This window comes from Protomyctophum parallelum (assembly GCF_964188405.1).
Source record: "Protomyctophum parallelum genome assembly, chromosome: 15".
Lineage (NCBI taxonomy): Eukaryota > Metazoa > Chordata > Actinopteri > Myctophiformes > Myctophidae > Protomyctophum > Protomyctophum parallelum.
Window position 1 is genome coordinate 43125646 of NC_139710.1, and position 23230 is coordinate 43148875.

Below are 23230 nucleotides of genomic sequence, written 5' to 3' on the forward strand. Positions count from 1 at the left end.
GCGTATGTTTTGTGTACTTCCTTCTATAGCCCTCTCATATACAGTGTATAGTATACTTTTATATCTATTTATATTCAGCTACTTACATCTTCCCTCTCCAGGTTCCTCAGGTTCTTTTAACCTCCCAAACTCTGGGGACATGTTCTTGAGCATGCAGAGTCTGAATGGGGATTCTTACCAAGGGGCACAAGTCGGAGCCAATGTACAGTCACAGGTAGGATCCACAATCAGGGGCCGGTCCTGTGTGCCAGTGCAGAGAGCCGCCCTTGTCTTGCCTGTGTACTGAGCCATCCACAGTGCAGTCTGAAGTACAGTAACAACAAACTGCCCCACACATGGGCAGTTCAAATTGCCACAGTGAAAAAAAAGGAAAGAAAAGTGTCACACTGAGGGTGTGTGCACTGCTGATTGAACTGAATACAAGAGTACTTACTGACTGTAATTCGCTTTGGATGGAATATTCTGGCAACAAAATATTATCCCACCCCATTGCTATTATAAAAATAAGAAAGAAGCAATCTCCTGATGGTCAGTTAATTGTGATGTCAGGTGACCATTTGAAATAAGCATATTATTGTGAATGCATTTGGCTTTGACTTGAGCTCTTGGGTTGGTATTGGGTTTATGGTATAGTACTGATTTCCCCTTTTCTCCTGTATCCTTTATTACTTGTCTTCCTATCTCATCTTGTTATTGTTTGTTTGTTGTCAATGTTGTCTGCCATTAATTAGATTTGTTTAATTCAGCCACACAATAGACACATGACCATAACATGTAAATAAACTGTTATTATGAAGCATCCCTATAGTGTCTTATGTTCTTGTCCCTTGTTTATTTAGCTTTTTTGTTTTAGAGAGAGAATTGCATTTGTCTATAGTACTGTACTACTACTACTATTATTATTATTATTATTATTATTATTATTATTGTTTTCTGAATTCCATTTGTTCCAAAAGGAATGTAAAGTTATGTTATTATTAAATGTTTAACCTGATATAAGCATACAATAAACTCAGATATTTATATGACAAATATTCATAAGACCCTCACACATGTACAGTACATGTGTGTGTGGGTGTCATAACACCCACACACAGTACATTATATCAGCAAATCTGGTTAGTATGATAATAGTATAGCTCTTTGTGTTTACACAGCATTTGCTTGCTGTAAGACATTGAATTTATCATTTTGTTCACCCTGTCTGTGCCCACAGGTGGATACCCTGCGCCATGTTATCAGTCAGACGGCAGGATACAATGATGGTCTTGGGGGGAACACGATGTATAGTCCACATGGTTTGAATGTAAGTACAGGTTGTTGTGGTTGTTCTAAATTCAGTTCATGCCATGGAAGGGCGGCATTATTTTGTGGTAGTTTGTTAATTTGATTATTTAAAATAATTGTGCTATGTTCTTGTAGTAAAGGTACATTATACTGTATCAGATACTTCGCAATCTTGGCCGTGAGCTAATCTCTGTTTTCTTCAAGCTTATAGGAAGAGATAATACACATTCACCACTGCCTTGACAAGTCTATATGACATACCATATTAGACATTGTAGACAGACATCTTGGTATATTTTGTCGTTGGACATGGATAAAAGCTGCATTTATAGCACATCCCAGGTCAGGGGGAATAGAACGACATTTAGTAAGCCACATCTTTACTTTTATAAACATCTTTTCATACAGTATGACACAAGCCAAAATGAGATGAAAAGGCTTTCACTGTGCTGTATCTGTTTCATTGAGCTGTTTTGAAATGCTTCATAGAATTTTCCATAGCCTTATCTCCATGATAAAATATGAGCATGTGATCGCCTCAAGCCATTTCCAGACGTGAATTCCATCTTCCCTGATGAGGTTTGATATGGAGCCTTTTTGTAAAGCAGCACATAATCTGAAGCTATCAGAGTAAAGATTAATTTAGTTGATGAGAGAGGAAGAAGAGAGAGCAAAGTAAAGGGAGTGAAATGGTGTCAGGCAGCTTTCCCTCTGCTATATGAGAGTAATTGTTGTCTTTACAGTATATCGTCATGCCGTGCAGTGTGCAGGGGCATTACTCACATTCTGAAAATATTTTAATATTTTAACATTGTAGAAATGTAAGCACAGCAATGAAAAAATGAAAGAAAGAAAGAATACAATTAAATAGACCAAAAAAGGAAGTGCCATTATGTTACTGGCATATTATTATTAAAAACAAGCAAGCAGTGTTTCACTATCCAATATGGACACATTATGAGAGACTGTGAGAGACTGCTGGCTCCCAAAGCATTTGGTGTCATTTTGGATTGTTGAAGGCCCTCTCACTATACACTCTTTAGAAGTGTCAGTTCTTAGTAGGATCAAGTGTTTCACACTTTCTCACACGGTTTCTCACCACGCACAGTGTATAGGTCTCACTTCCATGCACAGTGTATGGGTGCACTTGTGCAACAGTGGGTCTGTGTTCTTACTGGGTCACCTGTAAACAACAACATGCATATATATATATATATATATATATATATATATATATATATATATATATAGTTACAGTATAGTACAGTTTCTGTCGGATAATACGGCTACAGTCTATGTAAACGATTTAGCAATACTACGTGTACCATGCTAACAAACAATAACAGAGGCATAGTGGAATCACAACATAATGAACATTTCTGTCTAGAGTGAGCCACATGAAAGTGTCATAATTCCGAGTTCATAGCAATGAATGGCAAAGGCACGGCAGGGATAAATTAGCATTCTCTAACCTTTAGCTTTGTTGATGGCGACGAAGGGGGATCCAGCAAAGGCTAGGTCATGCCTGCAGCAAAGCAAAGTCAGACTAGCTAAGACTGGCTCCATTGGAAAGGCACTGCTCCGTCACTTCCACTCAGCCATCCCCACCTCACGCAGCCCACCCCTCCCTCTTCTTGACTGACAGGAGAATATGTAGAGACAAGCTGTCTGCCTTTGCTGAAATCTGCTCCCATTGGTTGGGACACGAGACAAATGTGTTTTCGGCGGGTCCCTTTGCTGATGTTACACAGAAAAATCCTCAGTGTTAATTTGTCCAATTTTAACTCGGAGAGTGTACACATGGAATCAAATTCCATCTGTGTACACTCCTTGGAGTTAAATTACCACTGAGGATTTTGTTGTGTACTGTAAAGGAAACAATGTTCACTGGCTGAGCTGATTCCATTTTAATGCCAAATGTTATGTATCCCTGCTTCAGTTCATTCATTGTGCGTGCGCACGCACGCGCGCATGTGTGTGTGTGTGTGTGTGTGTGTGTGTGTGTGTGTGTGTGACTGTGTGTGTGTGTGTGTGTGTGTGTGTGTGTGTGTGTGTGTGTGTGTGTGTGTGTGTGTGTGTGTGTGTGTGTGTGTGTGTGTGTGCACACACTCGTGCATATTATTTTAATATGTAGATATATAGTTTATTTTTTGTCATAGTTTTTTGTGCTCTTTGGCATAAACTCTTCTCACATAATTGGGGATATAAAATAGTTTTGTTATCACATTAATTATGTATTACAGATTAGTAATTCCTGTCTGTGGTCATATTACAGAGAACTTGATTGTAATCTACCCTCGCTTTTTGTGTCTTAGGCTAATGGGGGATGGCAAGATGCGACGACTCCGTCTTCTGTAATATCTCCGACAGAAGGGCCTGGGAGTGTGCACTCTGATACCTCGAATTGATCCGCTATTAATGTGTCTTCGCTCTAAGCTGGGCAGGGACATTCACTGGCTGACCAACTGAAGAGGATTAAAAAACCCTCTTCAGAACTAATTCTTTCCTGTACCTAGAAATCCCCCACTCCACCACAAGCACCACCATCCATCACCGAATCCACCACACCAAACATAAAAAAACATTCTGCATTATGAACAAACACCCAGTGTTTCTTGATAGTTCAGTGTTTTCTCTCTATCTTCTTCAATTGCACACTTGTGTTCACCACGCTCCTTATTTGTTGTTTGTCGTAGGGGTAAGCACAGTTATGTACAAATATGGAACTACCCTCAGATCTCACCAATTTTAAAATTTCCACAATGTGTCTGGTACAAAGGAGGAGGAAATTCAACTCTACTCAAAGTGCTGGAGCACACGGTCGTGTATTTCTAAGACACTTGGAATGACTTTATTTTCAGGTTATTATTTCTTTTCCCCCTCACATTTTCTCTTCACAATACTGTGTGCTTTTTAAGGTACGTACGTACATGATTAAAGCAGCGGGTTCTTTGACTGAAACTGCTGTTTGCAGAAACTCAACAATGCTACTTTTGACAGCTCCATGGCAGCTTCGCAGAGTTACTTTTCCGGATTTATTTTGCCGTACAGCCACGTTTCACTAGATTTATACATGGCAGAAAGGAGTTCACTTCTTCAAACCCTGGAACTTGATTGCTTGATTATAGCATGACACCATTCCACATCTTCTAATTTGATGTGATGTATGTTATGTACATATGTCAGCATATGTTTTGTGCTTTTTATTTTTTATTTTTACTTTGTATTTCCTTGTTTTGCTACTAATTGAAATTGTCACACTGTAGTTGTGACAGTGCGACAAATTACACTATGGCACTTCCTGCAGCACATTAAAGGACCGCCCCAGATAACACAGGAAAAGTTGTATATAATATAGCTAAAGAATAATTATACATCAAATCAATACAGCTTTATTACCTCATTCAAACTCATAGAAACCAATAGATTTCCAACATTTCCGTAGCTTACAGTAGAGTGCTCACTTACTACCTCTAAACAATATCACCACCATAGTTTTTTGTCCTTATTTAACATTTTTATGTAGTTATTTTGATTACATCTTGTAACATTGTAAACTCTTCATTCTTCATGTAATCTAATGTATATTTTAATCTTTTAATAAAATATGGTTGCCATGTTGCAACTTAAAACGATAAAAACAAAAATTGAAATGATAATGATAATATTAATACTACAAGAAAATAACAAAAAAATAAGAATCTAAAGAGGGTGAGGTGCAAAATTGTTGGTTTGTGAATTTTACGAAGGGGAGCGATGAACATTGTTGATAAATTAACACCAAACAGTGAAACTGTTGTAAATACTGAAGAACATTTTGAATGTTACTCATCTTGTTTCTAAATCATGCAAAAAAGGAAAAAAAATCATTATAAAAACTGTAATGCATAGAGGTTTCAGTATTCAGAACTGTACATTTCTGGCTCTGTTCAACAGAGTTGCAACTTCTTTTCTCTTTTTTCTATTGTATGTGATTCTGAAACTGAAAGTCATGACAAATGATTTGTGGCAGTGATTCTAATGTATTAAAGATGTTTAGTGTTTCTTTCTAACCAGACTACACCCTGGACTGAAAAGTCTTCCTTGTGGTAGTTGTGTAATTTCAAACATGAATAAACCTTTTGCTTTCATGATGGGAACATGTGCCTGCTTTGGTTATTTGTATTTTCCCTTTCTGTAGCCATGACTCCACAGGCAAGAAGAAGCATAAATAAAGGGTTAGTTTCTCATTGAAAGAGCCTTGTGCATGTTTATCCTGATGGACTGATATGGTGTTTTTAACATATTTTCTGTAATGTGTATATTCAGTCAGACCATCGATTTATGACCTCATTCAGGACAGGCCAATAATCTTCTCCTGAGGTTATCATATTCTATCTTATACAATATTTGAGTTGAACTTGAATGTGAGTTGAAATCCTGAAGTTGTTTAGGTAAGCTTTAGTTTTACATGATTGCCTGCTCTGCACAAATATTAGCATGTGCATTTCCATATTGTTTTTATACAAGAAACATTGTCACTCTATACTTGATAAACTAATACTTATTTGACCTGAATTGGCCCTGTACTTTGCAGTAATTTTCAGATAAACACACAAGGCGTGTACTTTTAGATCTGATATTTTCGGCAAATACCACCCCCAAATGGTGGGAGGCCGACTGGCCGGTAAAGCCTTAACAGAACCTGCTGTGGAACTGACATGCTTTAGGGCAATTAACTGAAATGTCAGACACTTCTAATTCTGGTTATTTTGTCTGTCTGTTGTGGAAAGGCTGCCTTAATGGATCATTGGTTAACAATTCCACATGGAAATTGACATCCATTTATTCTCATTTTCTCAGCAGAGTTCTTCATTTTCTTGTTGTGTCTGTGGTTGCATTCAGTGTTCAGTGTCAACAAATGTGTTCTAATTCCCCTCCAAAAGGATGACAATTGACCTGGCTGGTACCAGTGAAATAATGTTTCAATCCCCAATTTTCACACATCTTCATGTGCTGAGACACCATAACATTATGGTACTGGTAGTTTTTTTTAAGGTAATCTAACATAGTTGTATTATGCTACATGTCAGTCTCCTTTTCTGTGGTACATACAGTATACGTACCATGTCTGGAGAGACCCGACAAATTCAAAATATCTACCTTCAAGGTCACTGAGCTGGTAATCTCAATGTTCCAAGTATTACTCAGACATGCCAGAATTGTGGCCTACTAATATTCCAAACGAAGATGTTATCCTTCACTTGCCAATTTAGATAAATATTGTGTTATGTTTTTGTGGATTTACTTTTAATTATTGGGTTTTCCTTATAGATTCACTGGCAGACATTAGCTGCCTTGATTACAATGTTACAAACCACTCAGTATTAAGAGGGTATATAGTGAAATCATCAGGGTTAATTTACCCATTTGCAACTCTGAGGATGTTCAAATGTATTTGGTTAGATTCAGAGTTAAATTGACACTAAGGACTTTTGTAGAATGAGATATACACATGCATGCATAGGCCTATATGTCCACATTATAGACTTATTTAGATTTTAAGGTACTGTACTATATGAATTACAATTTACAATACTTTACAATTCATAGATACATTTGCTTCTTCAAGAATAGATACTATTGTATTTTAAATTGCCCTAGAACCTTTATAAATAAAGAAGCTATTTTGTGAGATTATGCCTATTAGAGCTTTGTCTAAGGTTCATTAAAGACGACATTTTCTAAGTAAAATTCACCATGAAAAGCATGCATCATTAAATATGGAAATCCTGAATTATATTAGCAATATGCATGATCTGAGCTGATGCCAATTACATTAAAGAAAGATATAATTTATTTTATTATGGTGGAGTTCATTTTATGCTAAATGTGAAATGTAATTCTTTTCTTGGTTTGATTTATTGCTGATTGTGCATTGTTCAAAGACCCATGTTATATTTCAATAGAAGAATTGTTTATACATTAAAATTTAAAAAGCTGTTATTGCTCTGCACTACTGGCGCCAAATTAAATTGGAATGCTTTAAAACATAAATTCTAAAGTTGGCATACATCTATTTTTCTTCTCCAAATGTGGGCCTATATGCACAATGTGTTGTGCACACTAAGCAAAATAACAAAATACCCACAATAATGGTTTGTCATTCATCTTTGATTTAATGGCTACATTTTTCTTGGTCTTGGTAAGAAATACCAGTCCAAAATCTAAGACGAATGCAACACTGAAGAAGTTAAACCTACTGTAGGATGAAACATTGAGTTTATTAGTCAATTGTAGAAATATTAATAGGCCTTAATTGCTGAATGTTCAAGTTTCTTCCAATCAATTTTTTCTTTTTACATTTAGGAAGAAATAGCCAATTTAACATGAGCTGCTCTTCCTTGGTGCCCACTCTGCCTGTGTGGACCTCAACACTGTTAAATACATTTCAATTAAAGTTTAAGCTGCATATCTTACTGTAGATCAAGGCTACTGTATGTATACGTATGCAGTAGTAGATATACACTAGGTCCTACATGTGTAGCCTATCTGTGTCTAGTTAGATTTTCAGAAATAAGGTTGAATGGAAAGCAGTCTTTTTGCTCTGTCAGATATTACTTCATCAGACGCTAATAAACCCAATGACTTGAGCTTGAGATCACAGTACAGTAGCTTGATTTATTGAGTAAGGGGCATAATGGACCATAGACTGACTGTACTGAAGAGATCTGCAGCACTGATTTCTATTAAGGGATGAGGCCTGAGTGGCCTCTGAGCTTAAAACAGTCCAGTTAATTAACATTTGATCCCTCCCTTCCTTATGTCATTCCAAGTTCATTTTCAATTTAATTTCAACCACCATTGGATCCAATCTGTCCATTTCATGATGCAATAACTGCGTATAAGTGTGGTGCTTGAAGATTGCTTTAAGATCACAAATAGGCCCCTCTGCTGAACTGATGGTGGCTTAAGATAAGATAAACCTTTATTGATCCCAGAGGGAAATTCAGGTGTCATATAGCAGCAGTAGTAGCAAGGCTGAAACATAGGATGAGGCAGAGATATGAGTGAAAGTCAAAAACAAGATCTATACATAAAAACAATAACAATTAAGCGTAGGTCCTTATAGACCGATTCACAGAGGGTTTCCTGGGTGCGGCCATTACTGAGGTGTACCATTAAGTGCAGCATGCAGCACTGATTAGCTACACCTGGTCTACAGAGCACCTGCTCCATGTATTACACCTCAGTAATGGCCGCGCCCAGGGCACCCCTCTGTGAATCGGTCTATAGGCTGCCGTCTATCTGTCTCTCTGTCCTTCCATCCATCTATCTAACTTCTTGTCATTTATCAAATAAACCATTCAAGTTTAATTAATTAATGTAGTTGACTAGTTGTTGTGTTGTGTACTTGTGTTCGCTACGTTACCACACACTATAGCTCGCCCATGGCATGGCATGGCATCCTCTCAAAATATGTCACTTTTTGCCACCCATACAGCAATCTGGGAACCCATCTAAAAATATATATAACAAAAAAAACTAGATAAAGTGCCCCTCGGGGCACAGGTCTCCACCAGGGCAGGTCAGGTTGTGGCCTCCTGGTGGCGCCATAATAGGACAATGTGAAAAGGGTGACATTTCTTCTTACCTTGGATGGCAATTGGATGATTTGAGGTATTTTGTTCCAAAAATGTGTTTTGCAAAAATCCACCTGTTGTTGGCACTATAACAGGCCAATGTGAAAAGGGTGGGATATATTCCTCAGCCTAGTAGGAAAGTCTGTGAAAGATAAATTGCACGCTGCATTCACGATTTGAGGCTTTTTGTTCAAAACGGGCCAATCCTGCAAACTTTGAAAGCCAATGTTAGCCAATTACGATGGAATATGAAATATCAGACAAATCCGTCTTGAGCACATGCCTATAGAGATACTGTGTAACGATTTGCGGGATTGTTTGACAGAATCTGGAGGAGTAATATTCAAAAATGTGTTTTACAAAAGTTGGCCTCCTGGTGGCGCTACAACAGGCCGTTCTGGAAAGTTTTGGGCAGAGGTTCATCTTGGCATCCAGGGAGTGTGTGTGCAAAATTTGGCATCGACCGGGTTAACGGTGTCGGAGATTAGCTGGTAACCATAGACTATTAGACTGGTAACAGACGGACGGACTGACGGACGCACGCACGCACGCACACACGCACACATACGCGGACGGACGGAGGAGTGCAAAACAGTCATGGCAGCGAAAGTGTGACAGGTGATCAACAGGTGATCCAATTCAAATGAGGAGAGAGAAGAATCAACTGCAGTACCTATACTGTAGGTAGTAGAGCAGGGATATGCAGACAGTAGGCTATTATAAAAAAATAAGTTTAAAACAAACTTGAACTATACTTGAATGAATTCAAAGGAGTAGCCTTAGCCTATGAGCTGTTAGCTTAGCCCGTGGAGCCACAATAATTATTCACGTGACTACAATAGCGCGGTCACTTGTTTTGACCAGGTTCGAACAAAAGTTACAATTTAGAATGAAAAGTGACAGCTGTATATTAGCTTGCTAAAGCTAGCATTGAGCAGGGCCCATGTCGATGTGTGCGACCATGGACAGCAGACATGCAGGACCACCAATAAGGTAAATGCAGCTCAATGTTGGTGACTTGGTGTATTTAATTCATGCGTTTCTGTACCAACATTGTTTCAGCAATTAGCACATCAGTTGTACAATATCGGACAGGGAAGCACATGTGGTTAACAACAGCAATAACATCAACAACAATTAACCTAGCCGCTAAGGTGTTGGGTTAGGAAGGTTTGAAAAATGGCCAAATAGCCTATCCTTGTTTTGTTCTATAGTGTCAATATCAGATTCTAAGTCAGGGTGGTGGTCCCTCGTTCACAATCAGTTGAAAACCCCTACTCTATATAGCTTGGTGACATGGACAAAATCAAATATGAGACTTTTGGCCAAATAGTAAAACCTCATTGATATTGTGATGATAATATCTTATTGTGACGATAAATCTGTTATGTGGTGCTTTGTATTAAATTAATGTCAGAACAGGCCAGATCCATTATGGAGACAGAGAGGGGTGATCAGGTCCAGAGCCCGGGCAGAGGCTTTTGTGCTGGTTCTGGACATCCGGAAATGCATGCCCCACCCAGTTATTATGTATGTGTGTCAGGCATGCTAAATGAGGCTTCTGTGCTGGTTCTGGACAACCGGAAATGCAGATTACCCGTTCCACCCATCTGTCTGTGTCCCTTTTATGCCCATATATGGAGATTTCTGTATGTGTTTCTCTGTGTCCCTTTATTCCTATATAGTTCTGTGAGTTCTGTGTCAGTCATGCCCAAATATGGATTGTTGTGATGTCTGAACAGGCCAGCTTATGGAATTCTGTGTCAGGCATGCCCAAATATGGAGTGGTGTGATGGCCAGCTCCATATATATGGACCATGGGCAGGGGCCCTGTCCAGAGCCCGGGAGAGGCGTTTTTGGGGCGGTTCTGGAGAACTGTGGGTCTGACCAACTCGACACAGGGCACTGCAAGCCCTGCGGGGGTGTGGAACGCGTGTGGCGAATTTGAAGTTGGTGGGGCGAACGGTTCTCAAGTTACATGGATTACACACGTACAGACAGACATTTATAGATAGATAGATAGATAGATAGATAGATAGATGTGACTAAAACCAGGAAAATACAAGACTATTACAATATTATATCCAAAATCATGATATTGACAATTTGACATAATATTGATATTGCTCAACCATAAGATCAATATTCCACTCCTCTCAAAACATTTATATTTCCTATCATTATACTATTTTCTAATAAATGTGGCTGATATTGAAGCCAGAGCATTTGAGCTTTCACATGCCAGCACCCATACACTGGACTTCAGTGATACATTAAGATCTGCTCTATTCTTTTTGTGGCCTACTGTACTAGTGGCTCAGTTGGTGATGATTGTGTATTGTGTACGGCTTAAACAATCCAACCCTTGCCATGAGGTACAGAAATATCATATGTATTATATATAGTACGTGAGCAGCACAGATTTCTTTGTGTGTTAAAAGTGTGATTGTGAGATCTGTTTCACTATACATGGAGAGTGAGTGGAAAAATTCACAGATAATGATGATTGTCAATATTTGGACTTGGATCATGCCCAATTGCCCAGCAGCCCAGGCAGTATACAACCTACATTTCTACCAAAGCTCAACATCGCTTTAGACTGAAAGCAATTTTCATCATAATCCTCTTACAGAAATTTGCCTCAACTTGAAATCACCCAAATAGTTGTAAGAGCTCAGGGAACTATTTGAAACAATCTTTTTCAGCATGCATTGCTTCTTCCTCTCCGTGCATCTAGTGCAGTGTAGTGTGGCTATGGGCTACGATGTGCAATGGGAAGTCATTACAGCTTTTGTCTGATGCGGTATGTTCTCAATCCCTCGCTGCTACATTTATATTTCATATCTCATGTTTCACACTGTATTAACAGCTGTGCCTTGTTTTTGCCATCTGCAAACAATTACTTGAGTTTACTTGGCTTTGTAATAATAGCATGTTTTCTTCTTGCAACTCTCTCAATAGACAACATACTGCACATTCTTGACAGGTGCTGAGGCGTTGGCTCAGGAGACACGGTGAGCAGGATTATTACTGCATTATTTAGCCCTCCTGAAATAAACAAACTCACTTCCTCACCAGCATCATGTGTGACTACCAAGTCGGCGTTGTATTTTGGATTGCGCCAGCTCTGAGCATCCAATTATGATTTACGTTGCCTACTAGAAACCCCAGTGCCCCTTTTCACCTACGACAAGACCCACTTAGTGTACAATATTTCCCCCTCTATACCCTCTCATTTGCTCACTATCTCCTCCTTTTCTGACCTTTTTACATTCACCTTGGCTTGTTTCACCTACTTCCTATCACCAGAGTGGCTCAGGTTCCGCTCTGCAGTCTAGTTTCAGTATAATAACTTGACACTTCACATTGCATTAGTCTTAGTCCCGACAACAAGGTTATGTGACCTATAGTGTCAGAGAGCATACTCCATGCTTGCCTGGAGTAGCTATTTATCAAGACAGCTTTGGGCCACCTATGATTCAGAGCAGAACAAATACAGATGTGAGGCGGTTATACAGGGGACATATTTGTCCAGCGTCTAAAGCTTTACCTCGCAAACACCATATAACAGACGGTCTCTCTCACAGGGCTTGTCCCCTTATAATGGGACATTTCATCTTAAAAGCCACTGTACTCCCAATGTGAATGTGTAAACCGTAAGCACTTTGCAAAAGAGTAATACATTATGTAAAAGAGTATGTTAATACAACATAAATAAGTGGTTGTCGGTGGTCTCCTTGCTCGTCTACTATACTGAGACATTTAGATAATGTGCTACCTTTTCTAGTTGACATGGGGTATTGCATGAAGTTCAAAGAGTAATATACCAATGAATAGAAATGTTGGTGTTCGTGCGGAAGACTTGGGTTCGGTTCCTTCAGGACATAAATCTTATGAATTGCAGTTTTAAAAGAACCCTGACTCATTGCTATCCAAGCATTGAGCTAGCCATTTGGGTTGGGGCACGAGCGAGATAGAGGGGTAGACCCTGGGCGCCAAAGAAGAAGGCTGGCTGTGTGAACCCTAAGGAAGTCATTAGGATACCAGTGACCTCACTGGTGCAGCACTCATACAAGTTAGCCTTTGGCATGATGTCAAACTTCGCATGCCATCAATCATTCCATTACCCCTGGCCACCACATATGACGAGCATATAGACACTGACCATTCGGGAACATTATCACGATGACAAAGAAACGTGTTAAAGTGAAATCCAATGGAACTGGTGACAGCAGGTCTAAGTTCACTAGACCGTTTGTCAGGGCTATAACATGCAGTATTTGGGATCCTGCCTTTTTAACTTCAAGAGCTGGGACATATTGACAAATTCGACTCTCGTTATAATGTGATGTTATTTCGTGGATGATTATTGATGGCCTTCAGAAGATATTCACAAAATAATTGTGGGGAAAAGATCATTAGAGTCCATGTCGTTAAGTCGGCGGCGTATTTTGGATTGTGCCAGGTCATTAGAGTCCATGTCGTTAATGTGCATATGATGACCATTGACCAAGCAGGTGTTCATTTCACTCGGTTAGAACAGTGTGATAATAACATTCACTGTAATGCAGCCTTTTTTCACATGGACCTTAGTGTCCCTATTTTGGGGGAAACTAATACATCTAGCAGATTTGTGAGCTTGTACATTGGCTATTTTCTGTAAAGAGATTTGATGTATATGGAAAAAAGGAGGGGGCCTAGTATAGACTCTGGAGGACTCCGATCAACAGAATATACAGTAGGACCAGGATTTTCTTTTAAAATCAGAATAAGAGAAATTTGACATTAATTAACCCCAGACTATCACTCCCTCTAGTCCCAAAAAAGACACTGCTTGTTCTGCATACAGGTGGATTTACTTCCAACTCTTGCTGGGAAACAACCACAATGTAAAACTTTATAAATAAAGCATACACACGCACACGCACACGCACGCACACACACACACACACACACACACACACACACACACACACACACACACACACATGTTCCGGGCAATGAATAGAGACACATTCTTTTCTGGTAGAAACCTTCCCAATAGTAATGAAACAAAAGATATCCATGAAACAAATATAATAAGCAATAAGGAAAATAACAAAACAATTATACATATTAATTATGACAGCCAAACAGACAATATCCTGTCTCGTGTTATTGATATTAAGCTCCAACACAGTTGAACTTGTAGCAGTCATATTTATTGTATAACCTAAATATTGGGAATATTCTTGTACTTCTTCAAGCCTATTACCTGCTGTAAGGTGATAGATTGTGATAGTGACATACGTCACTATCACATATTTGTGCCATTTTTGGATCTCTAAAAAGATTAGGTAGAACGTGTTTTTATTTTAAACAAGCTTTATGTTCCTGCGTTGCCTTTCTATTGCATATGCCATTCGGCTCTCCATGATTTAGACCTATAATAAAAAATTGATACAGGTCCTCATCCTCAACCATCACCCAACATGAAACCTCATCTGTAGCCAGAGTCACTCGCTCTGTGCAGTAGGGCAATGCAGCCCTTTGACCATGAGGTATGGCTTACCTTAATCAGGAAACAGGAAAGAGAACCTAGCACATCTACTGTATAGCTTCTAGAGAGGAAGGCTATGGAAATAAGAAAAAGCAGTCATGTACTGTAAATCCCATGAGGATTTTCTAGTTTTTTGTTGCATTGTTCTTGAATGTGTTCCAAGAAATGCTTAAGAAACCATTTTGAACCAGTCTGGAAATTCTGATCTGTTTCACCCTCTCCACCACACCTCCAGCTGCATATTTTATTTCATGGGTCTTCAACACAATGCTTACCTTAATTATTGTATTTATCATGTTCTCTCTCTCTCTCTTTGTCTTCGTTTTCCCCTCTCTCTTTCCCCATTCTTCTTTCTCCCCCCCTTGCCCCCCCCCCCTCCCCCTGCCTTTGCCCCCCCCCCCGTATGTCTCTCTCCTTCTCTCTCTGTGACCAGTGAGTCTCAGGGGTCTGTGCGGCCCCTGTCTGTTTCCTGGTGGTGTCTGGGAGCCCAGGTCTACGAGGCACCAGGATCATTTTCCCTCTGTAGCTGTTGTCACTAGCATGGACCCAGCTAATTCATCTTGCTAATGGCAGGTGGGTCGGTTGAGCGCTATTATTGTGATTTCCTTCTCTCTTTTTTTCCTCTGTGGCTGCAGTTTCTTGATCTAATAAAATTAGGGAAAGTAGACTTAAAACAAGACAGCTCTGCTTGCTGTCAGCATGTTCAAAACCACATTTTAGCTGGGAAATCAAACTGGCTGTTTGAAGACTTTTTTGTATAAACACTTAAACAGTAAAATATAAGAAATGAACACAATTTGATTGTTAATTAATTATTACAATTATTTTGATTTGAATAAGTAAATACATAATACAATAAAGAATAATATATTTATAAAGGTGTAATTTTATAAGGTAATTTAATTTCTTGGCTGAGAAAATAATCATGCTTATAGACTATATTCTCTGTAGTTTACAGAAATTAAATTCATCCATTTAAAAAAATTGATGAATATAGGGATTTGGGGAATGAATTCCTTGTGCTTTTTTAAAATTATTTTCCTGAGAACAGAATATAGAGTTAACAGAGTAAAGGCAGTCAGTTAGACTCACTGGGGCATGAATCTCTAGAGAGCAGCGGACATGGAATGAGCCCAGCCTGATTTCAGTCATGGAGGAAGGTCGTCACCGCACAAATGAAAAACATGAGTGGTTGGAGGTCTAAGCAAGTCCTCAGACTGCACTCAGTGGGAGCAATTAAGTCCCCCCTCTTCCTCAACATAGGTAACCAGATCTTCCTATTGACATTCTCAATAAAAGGTCATTTACAGGATGGATAAAATAATCACGCTCCATAGCCGGAGAGCCTCACACAGCACAACACAAACTTCCTATTTGCGGTCTGAGCTATGGCCAAAAAAGAAAATAGCACATGTTATTTACAAAATCAACAAGGACGTAAAATCAAAGATTTAATTCACATAGGAGAACAAGTGGAATGCATTTAAAGGATGATTCAATGACATGACATGTGCTGTGTCTTTGGAATCTGTGTGCGGAATCTTCATCGCATGAATTTCAAAACCTTGGAACACAGTCCAGCCCAACCGCAAGAATTCATTACCATCATTGCTAGGCTGACACAAATTAAGTCCTAGTACTTTCTGCCTTGCCTCTCAGACCACAATACTTCATTATAAGTCATCCTTAATTTGTTTGGTTGTCGCAGGCGCCTGTTGTCAAGTCTGTTAGCTCGCAGCTTCCTTTGTCAAAGCTGTCAGGCTGCAGTGGACTAGTGCAGGAAAGGAGCAGTGTGATTTTCACACTGTCACTGATCCCTCTCCAGAATATGTGGAACACAGTCACATAACTCATAAGTCAGAAATTCTAAAGTCATTCACCTCTGTACTTCAACGGTCAACGAATGAGGTAATCATAGAAAACGAGGCTATATCAAATCCCATTATTCTTGCAGTATTTTCAAAACCTACCGTTCCAATGTTATATTACATCTTCCAGGAGGAATTATCCCAGGGTATTTGCTTTCATTCAACATACTCCCAGTAAATTTTTGTTCTATAGTTCAGGTAGCCCCATAGCAGCAATGCTCTAAAGATAGAGCTATCAGTCTGTTGGTCCATCCTGTCCACCATTTTTGTCCTAAATAGCACATCTTGGAAACTACTGGCTCAATTGCCATGGAATTTGAGTTTCACCTTCATGTTCTGTAGAGCACTGTTTCCCAAACAGTGGGTTGGGACCTGTCATGGACACATTTGTATGGGTTGTGAGTAAATATATTGCATTTATTTATATTTACATAAATAAATGGACACATTTTTATGGGTCGTGACGTTGGGACATCTGAGCTTAATACGTCTTCTTTTCTTCTTTTTTTTTTTTTACAACATTTTACGGTGATTTCTTTATTAATATTTACTATAGACCCCAGGAAATTACATCTGGCCACAAAAGATCACGATCTACTGAATGTGAAGGTAGAGGTACTAGGGGGATGCCATATTACTGCCATATTTAGCACCATGTTCGAATTCCCCCACCTCCCGTCAAAAATAGCTAAAATCACTAAAACGAAAGAAAGCAGCAAACAAAAAAAGAATGTACACTCACCTTTTACTTTTTCTAATAACAACCAAAAACATGAACCTTGGTTGAAAAAACCCAAAGTTGCCCTTTAACTGGTTAATTCTAATTCATTTTGTGTCTCCTTGGGAGACACAAAATGTATCTCAAGCTGAAACATTTTGGAACAACAGAGGGCATCTACTGTTTTTTGATGACTCCATGAGCTTCCCTCTAGTGTGGGGCGTTTCAACGTTTTTCAGGCCAAGGACCGCATAGCTGAGACAGAGATGAAGCGGGGACCCCCACCACTACATATTGTATACAATATTGTTTCATTGATTTCACAGATACTGTAGCTTCATACAGCTCTATCACTGGTGCTGAGTAAATTCAGGTTTGTTGTGCATTTCAGGAGGACGTCCTGTGTTCGGCTATATGACTGTCCCAGTGGTCCGGCAGCTCTTCCGACAAGAATGAACAGTGGCAAAACGAAAACATTTTGAGGTAAGTTTTACCAACGCTCTTTCTACTTACGGACAGATGATATTATCTAAAGAATATTTTGTTTTTGAAGAAGATAAGCCTTTGATCTCTGAAGGGAAATTCAGGTTTTACGAACACCTACGAACAAAATAATTAAAAGGTGTACAGTAGCATTTGTCTAAGAGTGGAAAGACTACAGTATGGTAACACATGAAAGTTTCATTATGTTGGTTACTTTTTAAATTGTTAGTGGTTGTTGTTCATATCTCCAGGACTCTATCATGCATTAGTCCATCGATATACACACCGTACAGTACCACCATACAGTACCACCTTGCATAACAAAATGCAAACTGTCCTTTTTTAGGAAAAATAACCTATACAGTCTGAATGTTGTGGTAATTTTGCCACAGGAAAGATGGAAATGTTTCATATACCCATATACAATATAACGAGACTGATGCAACATAGACACCGTAGAAAACGATGTCACATTTTTTGCAATGATTGTTATCTCTAATAATACTGCAGTATAAAATGCGTTGCTTATTTGAAATGGAGCAATATATATGACTGTCTCTCTTGTGGACTTCTGTGGAGGGTTAATGGTGTTACATCCCCAGTCAAGCGGACTTAATGGGAATGGGATGAGAGGGGTGGGGATCTCTATTCCTTCTCCATTCCCAACACAAGTCTGGGGAAGGGAGGGGGGAGTGGAGTAACACTATTCAGACACAACCAAAGGAGATGCCCCCCCCCACCCCAAAAAAATATTGCAGAATGTAGATTCATACTTTATAGTTGATGGTTGAAAGGGATTGCTGCATTTCCAAAATGATTTCATAAGAAGGAATGAAATGCGGATATCTGGTTGTAAGGAGTTAGCCGCTGTTAATGTTAAAAGTCATATACTTGCACTCCATCTCGGTTTGGCTAATTACTTCCCTATAAAGCACAAATTCCCCCAGGCTCTTTACCCAAAAGCAATAAACATTGTATTACTCTAATTCACCAGTTGGCAAATGACTTCAAGGAAAAGCAAGGGGGAATCAACCAGTTTGATTCTCAAACATTTTCATGTCAAGGACCCCCAAATTAGCATGAATTTGACCACGGACTCCCACCTGAAAAGGGAAGATTTGTGGCAATTTGTAAAAATTGTAGAACTTTCAGAACCACTGCTTTAACTGGACTCATTGGACTGTAAAAGCCAGCAGGTTTACTGTAGTCAACAAAGACATAAATGGTGAAATGAACACAAAGGTGAAACAAGAAGCACAACGAATATAATGCATGTTTGACATGTTGAAATGGAGCCACGACGATTCTAATCCAGTAGAAAAATATAATTTATGTGATTCAAATAGTGAAGCTGTTATCCATGGCCATATCTCACATTCAAGATGTGTCACATAGATGTGTCATCACAGCCACATTCTAGGAATAGACAGAAAATGTTCCCATGCATGTGCTATAATTGTGTGCTGAAAGAGACGTTCATAAATGTGACACATAAATGTATCAAAATAATCTCAAATGAAGGCGTTGTCTTGCCAAATATTTAGTAACAAAAATGAGAGGCAAAAAGGCCGGCTTCATCATGCACAGTCCACCTAATGTTAAATAGATCTATTGTAAATGTACACGGATGTGATATTGCGAGGAGTGTGTGTGGTGTGTTGGATTGAGCAGAGGAGACAAGGTGGCTGAGTCTTCTGAATAAGTAAAGAGACAGTATTAGTGAGATATTTATGTGAGCACTATTATCCATGAATCATCGGGAGCCTGGCAAATGGCTGTATTTCTATGAGGAGAGAACCGCGAGAGAAAAATGGAATCAACACTTTCACACTCCCAGTGCCTCCCTTTAGGTGTGCTGCTCCATTAACCACTTGAGCCCCATTTTATACTTTCAATTTGTTTCAAAAGTAGCCGATATACAAGCTCACAACGTGTCGCACCGCATTGGGTTGTGAGCTTAGTACGCACCACTTAGTACGCACTATAGTGGCAAGATTATCTGGTTTTGTAAATTAAGTACTCTAGTCTACGAATACTAATTATTCAATTAGCCCCAGAGTTGTGTTGGTAAACAGGATAACTAAAGAGCCCTTTTGATATAGATTATTGTCCAGGGCCACTGCAGTCTAGATTCGTTGCAGATGACTATAATGGAAAAGCACATCTCAGCAAAAGTGTCACCCCCATACATGCTAGAAGTTATTACTGCAGGCTTGCAAAGTGTCATTCTAATTCATGTCTAAGTGGACATATGCCACACAAAGGACATCTCACATGGAGAGAAAACAGGACCAGATTCCATTCACACAGAGAACGTACAGTAAATAAGAGTGAAGTAGCTGTTATTCTGATGCATTGATTTGACATCAGTGCTTACCTCAACATCAAGACACGACCAGCTATCTTAGGAAAGTGATGATGATCTTAGCTGCGTTGCTCATCAACAGTGAGAGAGATCGCAACGTACAGCTGTCGGCATGCAGCACTCATTTGACATCTTGCTATCGTGGGTCCTCAAAAGTGCATGTGTCAGGAACTCAAAACTAATAGCGTAATGTCTAACTCCAGAAGATTAGCCAGGCAATGGCATAAGCCATGTGTGGAGGCTGTGTGGTCGTTTTGAAGTTCTTTTTGAAAAATGTGTTTAGCAGTCGTACGTGAGGAGAGAGAAATGAAGGTGAGAGTGAGCGGTTCTGCAAGAGTGGAAAATAAGTGAAGTGTAAGTCATAGGTAGCAATATTTTGATAAAGTAATCATGCTTCAGGAGCAAAAACCCCAGGACTCCGATATCAGCCTTTGGTGATTCTGCAGAGCTCTCCTGAACATGGCAGCATCAGATTTACAAATTGAAAATCATTAATAATTCTAACCAGGATGTGATAAATCTGGAATCACTCTCGATGAACCTGGACACACTTCCATAAATCAAAAAGATTACTTGGAAATTTTTTAAAATCTGACGTCAAAGTGTCAGGCTTACTAATGGTTTTTGTAGATCCCTTACCGTGATATATCATTAATCTGAGATACATTTGAAGTATGTCACCGGGGCAAGTGTGATCCCTCTAATATTCGGAATATGCTTGGTCTGTGTCAATACAGGATGTGGAGATAGGGATGGGGTGGGGGCCAGTATGAGAAAGTTGTTGTGGTTTAGATTCAGATGGGGAAGGATTCATTGGTGTTTTTGCCGTTTGCTGCATCCTGCACACACAGTGAATCACCTTGAATATCCCCTATTCCATCTAATGAGTAATATATCACCACTGACAAAGAATGATGATTATGATGATGATGACGATGTTGATGACGACAACTGCAACAATGATTATATATTGATGATGTTGATGGTGATTATGTTAAAGTGGATACTGTGTAAGTATGGCACTTATAGCTGAAATGAGTCCTTCTTGGGATACAATTCATCCACCTCAGGGAATATTCACAGTAAATGTAATATTTCACAAATCCATGTCTAAGGTGGAAAGTGTTCTTTATTCTGAGAGATGCTTTGGCTGAGACTTAGAAGAGCATCATTGTGGAGAAGGAGGTATTGACCGTGGCTGTGAACAGACTCAACAGAGCACCTCTGTAATCTAAATGTCATTCACTGAAAGGCATCTCCCACAAACCCAATGGCTTTCATCTGAATGTGTCTCCAAAAGATTCAATTACTCTTTCTCTCGTTCTATTTCTCTCACCCCGACCCCCCCTCCCCTTCTTTCCCATGCACCAGTTGCTTATCTGCCGTGATTATAGTCATTATGAACCAGCCGTGTCTGTACTGAGATTTCATCAGAACCAGACATGCTCAGCCAGCTGCCTTGCAACCACCCCCCCCCCCCCTCTACTAACGGAGCTGTACACAAGGCTGGCTGGCTGGCCATCCACAGGCCCATATTTCAAACGCACGACTCACCAGGGTTTCTTGTAATCAAGACAGAATGGGACAATAAAATACAAATAATCATCTGTAACACTGGATTCCTATTAACTTGAATAGTTCCATCTAGAATTGTGTATGATGGCCATGGTGCTACAGTATATAGTATTGCAAAGCTCCTATTTTCCTATCATAGTAAAAGGGGTGGGAGGGGGTGAACGTACTACTGCCGCTGGATAGAGTGGGCTGTATCAGACGACGCAGCTGCTCTTTTCATGCTGAAGATCTGCTTCTCGCACGTCTCCGTCTAGGTTTCAGTTGGAGGAGGCGGAGTTTAGTATGTGATGGAACAAAAGTCATTCTTTGACAGTGGCATCAAAGGAGATGGCTGCTTTTGTGTTGGAAGCGGAGCGTGTTTGAAGTGCTTTCCTGAAGATAGTGGAGTGGTAGGGCAAGTTCATTGTTGCCTGGCTCCGGGGATGATTATCTGCCGCTATCGCTCGTGCACGTCTGAAACAACTGTCAGTGTGATATGTGAATAATGATTCCCCTATATTCACCTGCCGAAGCCTGTCCTGACCTACTGTGCCACTGAAATACATATTTCTCAAGATTGTGAATTGATTTCTCATTCTTTCAAGCCGCAATCATTTCTTGTTCCTAATTACCATTTCATAATGACTGTTCAAATGAACAATTGGTGAGGACATATCAGTACCTCCCACTCCCCGACCATGCTCTGAGTCAGAGTGCAGTAGTTAACAATGTACCTGCATGTCTTTAAGGACCTTCCTTTATAGGGGTAGTTCACCTCAAAAGATTACTTATGTTCTATCAATTACACACCCAATGAAGCCTTGAATTCATGGAGTCATTTTTGGGATAAACTATTCCTTTAACTTTGTTTAAGAGAAGGAAAACACTTGAGGAATACAAATCACACATTGTAGTAGTATATTAGCCATTGTCCTCCCCTTGTAATCCACTTTGTGGAGACCACCCTAGCCTTGTTAATGTTTTAACATTTTACCTTTTTATTAACCCATGGGTTCTGTACTTATGTCCACAAGAACGATTTATCACAAGTATGTATTCTGTATTGAAAGCTTGTGGTGAATATCTTGGATTGCACCTGGTGCACACATTATCTGAGCTCATGACATGAAAAGCCACACCCATCTGGAACAAATCAGTAAATCAATTAGAAATCAGTGCAATGTTTGTACAGGCTACACCCTGATGAAGACAACTTGTCACTCGTAGGTCATTCAAATAAACTAAATGGAGCTATATTGAGTGTGCTCAATATATAGTTATATTATATATAATGATAGTATTCTCTATAATTTTGGTTCCAGTACAGCACCCCACAAAGAATTTGATGTGAGTTTTACCTACTCTAGTACTGCAGTACTAGAGTACTAGAGTACTCTATGCCCTTAAATATAGAATGCTAGCATCTCATATTAGGTTCTATCACATAACCGTGTGCCTTTAATGGTTTGCATTAACTTATCGAAATAGACAAGTTAACAGTTCTCCCAATATGTGTAGTGAGCTCTAGATTTAGTTGGGCCTCTAAAATCCTCCACCACTAACTATTATTGTACATGGGTTGGCAGTCTATAGTTCAGCCTGTAAAATCTTTCAGGAAGGGTCATTAAGGATATTTCATTATCTCCATATTGCCAAGGTCAGGTTGTCCATATATCCACTTTACGGCTGCTGGGGGAATATGCTGCGACTGTAGTATAATAGACCAGAAAATGTCCACACCAGGAATGATGGGAAATCAATATTGGGCCCAGCTCATCAATACAAACCCCATTT

At 39.4% G+C, this 23230-nt stretch overlaps 1 protein-coding gene across 5 annotated transcripts in view; it reads left to right on the forward strand.

Annotated features, from left to right (window-relative positions):
* Positions 1–5422, forward strand: part of pbx3b (pre-B-cell leukemia homeobox 3b) — a 74753-nt gene extending 69331 nt beyond the window's left edge. For 4 of the 5 annotated variants that reach the window (XM_083784251.1, XM_083784253.1, XM_083784252.1 and 1 more), the window contains 2 exons: positions 1217–1306; positions 3603–5422. In XM_083784251.1, coding sequence (XP_083640377.1) covers positions 1217–1263 — 47 coding nt within the window. In that variant the 3' untranslated portion in view covers positions 1264–1306; positions 3603–5422. Of the gene's footprint in view, positions 1–101; positions 215–1216; positions 1307–3602 lie in introns of all 5 variants that reach the window. The other variant, XM_083784255.1, reaches the window with a different exon arrangement.
* Positions 5423–23230: the final 17808 nt, after the last annotated feature.